This window comes from Chinchilla lanigera, unplaced genomic scaffold (assembly GCF_000276665.1).
Source record: "Chinchilla lanigera isolate Chin_1 unplaced genomic scaffold, ChiLan1.0 scaffold00010, whole genome shotgun sequence".
Lineage (NCBI taxonomy): Eukaryota > Metazoa > Chordata > Mammalia > Rodentia > Chinchillidae > Chinchilla > Chinchilla lanigera.
In genome coordinates, this window is record NW_004955411.1 from 4341145 (window position 1) to 4348411 (window position 7267).

A 7267-nucleotide genomic window follows, 5' to 3' on the forward strand; every position below is an offset into this window, starting at 1 on the left:
CCCTCTCCCTCTACCTCTCTCTCTCCCTTTATCTTTCCCTGTGTGTGTGTGTGTGTGTGTGTGTGTGTGTGTGTGTGTGTGTGTCTATAGTTCTTGGGATTGAACCCAGGGCTTTGCATGCACTAAGCAAACACTTTACTCAGCTTCTCTTGGCTTCATTACAGATGCCAAGAATGTGGGGTTCTTGTAGACATAGTGTGAGTGAGTTGCAGGTGTGACATCCCTTGGACAGGCCTCATCTGTTCACTCATGAAGTCCATTCCCCCTCCATCCTCCTGTGGAGTGTTCCCACTTCAGCTGAGCAGGCCAGGAGGGTGAACTGTCTTCTCAAAGCTTTCCTTGTGGAGAGGACTTGCATGCCGGAAAAGGGAGGGAGCCTGTCCCAGAGGCCACCAAAAATGCCCCTCACTATCTGTCCACCCGCTTCCTGGGCTCCTAAAGGCAGAGACTGCTGCAAGCAGCATCAGTGGTTGTCCGTACACCCCAAGCACAGAGCGGCAGGGGTTGGGGGAAGGAAGGAGCCCCTCAGGCGGGTGCTGTGCAAGGCCTCTGGCTGGGCCTCAGGGAACCTGAGTAGGGGGTGCCGTTCAGATCCCTCTGTGTTGGGCTGGAAGTGTGACTTGGCGACAGAGTGCTTGCTTAACATGTGTGAAGCCCCGGGTTCCATCCCAGCACCGGGAAGAAAATTCCAGATCCCTCTTGGTCAGCTTGGCATCCTGCATAACCTGCAGCCCTGGTTAACGTGCTTCACAGATTCAGGCTCTCTCTCCCCATCCCCGTGTTTTCAGAGTCTTAGTGCATGAGGGAAAACAGGTCATGGCCGACTCAGGACCAATCTACGACCAAACCTACGCGGGCGGGCGGCTGGGTCTGTTCGTCTTCTCTCAAGAAATGGTCTACTTCTCGGATCTCAAGTACGAGTGCAGAGGTGAGTGGTGGAAGGAGCTTGCCGTGCAGGTCACCCCCCAGGGAACTGGCCAGGGAACTCAGGTAGACCCGCATGCGTCTTCCTAGAGGTTGTGTTTGGGCATTCCAGGTTTTATTTTGTTAGTTTCCTTATTGTTTTAAATTGAAACTGACTGTTCCTGGAAGAACAAACACTTTCTTTGTTATTTTTTGAAAGTTTTATTTCTACGAGACCTTTGCTAGTGGTCTAAAAAGATTACAGCAGACCATTATTTCTAAATCACACTGCAATTTGAGCCTCCAATTTGATGAAGCTGGGAGTGGTGAAATGTAATGCTGCTTTTGGATACTAAACTAAGTCTTCAAGTGATTTTCAGTGTTGTGACAGACTTAAGGGAAAACAGGAAAAGCAAATAAGTTGGATTGCTCTGTCAGGCTTTCTCCAGAGTTTAGAGATCTTAGTTTCAAGTGAACCTGAAATTGAGGAGAGATAAAGAAAGCCAAGGTAAGAGATGGAATAGACCAGAAACAGCGAATAAACTGCTGATGGTGGTCTTCCGCCAGATTCAGCGGGCTCTAATTCCTGTTAGTATGTTCATCTACTTTGGGCTTTACTCCACCTGGTCGTCTTTCCCCTCCTTTCTGAATTAGTGAACGTTTGCAGCACATGAAGTAGTTTGCCTTCATCTTGGGGCACAGGTACAGGCACAGAACACAGCTTGTTTCTTTTTTTCACCCCTTCCCCTTCCTACCTGTGGTACCTCCCTCCCTCTGCCTCTAAATCCTCTTTCCCCATTTTCCTCCTCCTTCTTCTTAATCTTATTTCATTTCCATGACGTACAGTGTTTTCATTCCTTGAAGTCATTAGGCTCCCGGACACGGCACAGCTGAGTTCTGTTCATACCCTCCCCACTCCCCTCTTCATGGGTCCTTTTGCATTTGTAGGTGATCTGTCCTTCTGTTCTCAGTCATTCACTGTGTATCATGCTCTTTGTTTGTACTTCGTCTCACTCATACAAGAGATACCATCTATTACTTAAGCTTGTATGTCTGATTTCTTTCCCTCAACATTATATTTTCCAGATGCATCCATTGTCCCACAAATGCCTAGAATGTACCCTTCTTTATAGCTGAGTAGTATTCCATTATATACAGATAGCACATTGTTTTTATCCATTTGTCTGTTGATGGACATACAGGCTGCTTCCAGGATTTATCTTTTATGACTTGTGCTGTATAAATATTGGCATGCATATATCGCTGTACTATGCTATCTTAAGCTCTTTGGGGGAAGATTCCTAGAACAAGAAGAGCTGGATCGTATGGAATTTCTAATTTTAGTTCTTTGAGAAGTTTGCTTACTGATTTCCATAGTGGTTGTACTAGTTTACATTCCCGCCAACAGCATGGGAGTGTCTCCTTTTTCACTACAGCCTCTCCAGCATCTGTTGTTCTCTGACTTCTTGATGGCCATTGTTTCTGGAGTAAGATGGAATCATAGCATTGCATTTCTCTAATGGCCAGAGGTGTTGAGCATCTTCTTATGTGTTTATTGGCTATTTACACTTTTTTCTGAGAGGGTCTGTTCATTCCATTTGCCCATTTCTTGATTGGATCTGTTTATTTCTTGATTGTTCATTTATTTTAGGTGGTCTAATATTTTTAAGTTTTTTTTTTTACATTCTAGATACTAGTTCTCTGAGAAACAGCTGGCAATTTTTTCTCTCATTTTATAAGTTGTCTCTTTACTAATTGATTCTTTTGCTGTGAAGAAGCTTTTTAATCAGATGTAATAGCGTTTGTTGACTCTTGTAGTCATTTCTTGTGCAATTTCTGTTCTGCTTAAGAAATCACTTTCTACACCTATTACTTCAAGTGTTTTCCTTATTGTGCCCTCCAGTGGGCTCATTGTTTCTGTTTTAACGTTTAGATCTTTGATCTATTTTGATTTTAGTTCAGTGTATTGTGAGTGATACAGGTCCCGCTTCAATATTTTGCAAACAGTTGCCAGTTTTCCCAGCACCATTTGTTGAAGAGGGTGTCTTTCCTCCGATGCATACTTTTGGCTCCTTTTCCAGATTAGATGGATGGGTGTGTCTGGGGAGGTTTCTGAGTCCTCTGTTCCGTTCCATTGATCCCCACGTCTGTGACAGTGCTATGCCAAATGAACACGTTCTGAGTATTTACAGAATACCTCCTACTCTACTAAATTCTACAGATTATTTTTTGTACCTTCTTAGAGGGATGGGAATGGAAGAGTTTCTTTTAGCTATACTTCTAGGAGTATATTTGAATTAAACTCTTATAATCCTTGAAAAGAGTTGTATTCGCCCCTTGTCTGATGCCATGTTTTCTACAGATGAGGGAAGTAAGGTTCAGATCTGATTTTTAAAAATCACACATTGCAAACCACAAAGTTTAATTTTTTTTTGTTAGGATTCCCTTTCAATACATGTCATATTTCCATCTACATAATCCAAGCAACTATTTATCCATCTTCCCATAGTTCCATTGTTTCATTTATCCTTGCATCCCTCCTTCCATCTACCCAACCATCAGCCCTTCTTTATTTCCATTCATCAGGCCATTCATTCATCCATCCTTCCATCTATCCTTCTGTCTTTCCTTCCATCCTCCTTCCTGCCCTCCTTCTCTCCTTCTGTCCTTCCCCCTCCCTTTTCTCCCTTCCTTCCTCCCTTCTATCTATTCTTTTATCCTTCCATCCATCCCTCTATCCTTTCTTTTATCATCCATCAGTCCTTTCATATTCCCATTCATCATTCTACTCTATCTATCTGTCCATTCTTCCTTCCATTTTTCAGCTATCCTTCCATTTCCCCATCTTTCCATCCATTTTTCCTTGCATTCGTCATTTCATTCATTCTTCTGTCCATCCTTCTATGTAAAAATGCATATCTTTCCATTCTTCCACCTATATTTTCATCCATCCATCCATCTTCCATCCATCCATCCATCCTTTCAGCTAACCTCCCATCCATTCATCTATTCTTGTATCATTCCATCCTTTCTCCCTCTTTCCTTCGTCTCATTTTTCTTCCCTTTCTTCTTTCCTTCTGTACTTTCACCAGCCTATTGACGTCATTTTTTTAGTTAAAACAGCGATACTCAGGTTGTAGGTGAAACAGTAAAACTAGCCCCATGGATAAGTCATCCTAATTCTGTTTATTGCTTTTCTTTTAGATATCTGAATAAGCCATGCTGGATTTCCAGAAATGTGCTACAAATGCTGTTACTTAGACATCTCAGTGCACCCTGGTCCTTGTAGATTTTCTCCTTTTGTGGCACTCAGTGCTCCTTGACCTTGCCTATGAGTGGCTCTTCAGCTCCTTCATCAGCCCCAAGTCCAAGCTCCTTTCAGATGACACCACGAATGGAACCCAAAGATGCACATCCAACCTTCTACCGGCAAAGTTTGATGATAGAGATTTTGTGTGGAATGAAAATTGGGCATGACGTTGCATTCCTTTTGCTTGTTTGTTTAAAAAGAATGACGTTTACATATGAAATGTAATTACTTATTGTATTTATATGTATATGAAGTTGAAGGGAATATTGTGCATAAGCCATTATTATAAATTAAGCATGAAAAATATTGCTCAACTACCTTCAGTGCTCAATGTTTTCACTAGTTTTGGATGAGTGCTGTTTTACAATAACACACAAGCCCTTCGGGTCAACCGTATGGAAGGGTCAAGTAGCGCTTGAAGCAATGCCACAGCAAGGACGAGGTGAGGAAATAATTGTCATGTGAATCTGTGGCCCAATATGGAATGATGTGAGATATAAATTGACTAATTGAAACAGAGGAAATAGAAAATTAAAAGAATGCCCTTCCCCTTTCTCCCCTTGTCCTGCAAAGGAAGCCTCATGTTTGACAGAGATGGAGTTCTATCAAAGAGAGAACACCCCTGCAAAGTGGAGCTCTTGTGGCCCTGCTGCGGGCTCAGCACAGCCTCGGAGTGAGAGGCAAGCTGAGCCACGAGGCTTTGGTTCGGCTGGCTGCTCGTCCTCAGTGGGCTGCGAGCTCTCCTGGCCAGTAGTCCTCTAGTTTTGCAACCTGACCGCGGTGATGCTTGCTTTGAGCTTCTTTCCTGATCTCAGTTCCTGGAGAACAGCTAACCAGATAAACAAGACAGCAACGCACTCTGGCATCTTGTTCCTGTCCTAGGCTTTGGAAGCTATGGAAAATTTGCTTTTACTAACACATTTCACTGAGGTTCCAGTTATAAGTGTTTGTTAATATTTATTAAAAGAATAGGGAATGCAGCTCCACTCACAAATAACTTATTTTAAACATGCTAAGTAACACATATGTAGTATAATTTCTAGAAATAAACATATAACAAGGATATAATAATATGAGGATATGGCTACAGCGACATATCTGCCTGTTGAAGCACAAGGCTTTATAATATGTTGTCCTAATAAAGCCTGCTGTAAGATGTAATAGGCCAAATAAATAATGATGAAGAATTCGTAATGGAACCTTAATATATTCTGTTGCCAGTGATTTTAGCGTAGTTTTTTTTTTTTTCTGTTTTCTGTCTGCTGTATATAGTTTTTAAAATTTGAATGCCAAAGAATAATCAGCATTTAGTCCTACCAGCACACCCAGTAATCAATCAGACAGTAACAGACACAAGATTGATTTAATCCTGGCTTTGAGTTACATAATCTGCAGGAGATTTTATTTCCTCCTACTCCTTATGGGTGGTTAGTGAAAGCTTGTCTTGTCTGTCTGACATGGGACAAATTTCTCTTCTCTCTGCTAATTGTGATAGCATTTCTATGTCCAATAGGAGGAATCCATAACTATTGTTTTAATTTACATAACATTTCATCATGATAAAATTATTTTTGTTGCTTCTTTTGAGGTTGGTACTCTTGTTTTGCTGCACTTTTCATCTTTGTGGAACTGTATTCCCCAAACCAGCAAAGGCTTGGGAAACTTCATTAAATGTGACGATCGTGAAGAGTGTGTAGGCTTATGTTTTGGGGGCATTTGGTCCAACAGTACAATGGGGATGATGATGTGAATACTTAGAATGTACCATATTTTTTTGTAAATTATTTATGTTTTTTTAAACAAGGTTCTCATTTAGCTTAATGAAACTTTCTTTTGCCAAAAACTGTAAATATTTATTTATTCGTTTACATGGTCAAAATTTCACCACTGAGACCCTGAATTTAGCTAGAACCTCATTTTTATACTTTGAAGATTAATACGGGAAATAAATTATAAAAAGATTTTCTATAAATGAATCTCTCTCCCTTTTTTAAAAGGAATGAGCAGGGTTTCTGCTGGGGGGAAGGGAGAAAATTCCAAACAGGGAGAACTGAAGTTTTGCCTCCCGAAAGGTCCCAACACACCACTTAGTTACTGGCTCCTGTCCCACCCCTAGGCCAAGAGCAGGTCCAAGGCCCCATGCAAGAGCAGCACTATCATCCGGGTCTCTGCTGCCAAGGGCCTTTCCCTGTGCTCCACACCATCCTTCGGAAATCCCCACTGCTTCCTCTCACCATCAGCCAGGGGAACAGGATCCTGCTGTGAATCTGGCAGGCATCCCTGGTGCAATCTTGCAGACAGGCAGAGAAAGCAGGGTCTCTTCTTAGCTCTGCTGCACAAGGCCTATCAGATAGGGTGCAGTCAGATCTTTCTGCTCCACAGAATGAAACAGCCCCAGAGAGGAGCCAATGGGGAGGGCAGCAGTGGTCCCAACTGACCTGGGATCTCTGAGTTTGCAGTGAGTCAAACATAAGGGGGAAAGAAGAGTGCAAGGCAAAGGGAGAGAAGGAGAATAGAGAGGAGGAGAGAAAGAGACATAGAGAGAGAGAAAAGAAAGAGGAGAGGCCTTCTGAGGTGACAAGATGTCCAAGTGGTGGAACAAGACTCTGGTCCCTGACCAGGAAGGAAGCAGAAAGCTCACACATCCAGCATAAATGAAGGAGACTCTGAGAAGCTTAAGGAACCAAGGGACATAATTTTGGATGGACTGTGCGCAGCTAGTTCAGGAAGCTTAATTTGTATTTTATTCAAGAAACAAAAACACAGTAGGCTAATAGGGCTCAGCAGTTGGGCATTCATAGGAATCCATTTCTCATCCATGCAGTATTTCTATCATTTGATCCTTTGTAGGCACACAGACACATTCTGGCATATGGTTGTCTCTTTCTGATGGCCCTGGGCACATCAGCTGCATGTCCAGGATGAATGTCATTTCTCAGTGACCTGCTTGGGCCTGAGGAACCCTGGAACCTTCCGGTTATGGGGAAGAAAGGCTCCATGTGGCTCCGCTTCCTGCTGCCCATGGTCACCATGTATTCCATCACCCATGCACGT

The 7267-nt window shown here is 42.6% G+C and overlaps 1 protein-coding gene across 1 annotated transcript in view; it reads left to right on the top strand.

Moving 5' to 3' along the window:
* Thbs2 (thrombospondin 2) overlaps positions 1–5900 on the top strand; it is a 31990-nt gene extending 26090 nt beyond the window's left edge. The window contains exons 21-22 of the mRNA XM_005377646.2: positions 789–928; positions 4108–5900. Of these exons, the coding sequence (XP_005377703.1) occupies positions 789–928; positions 4108–4115 (148 nt within the window). The 3' untranslated portion in view covers positions 4116–5900. The remainder of the gene's footprint in view (positions 1–788; positions 929–4107) is intronic.
* Positions 5901–7267: the final 1367 nt, after the last annotated feature.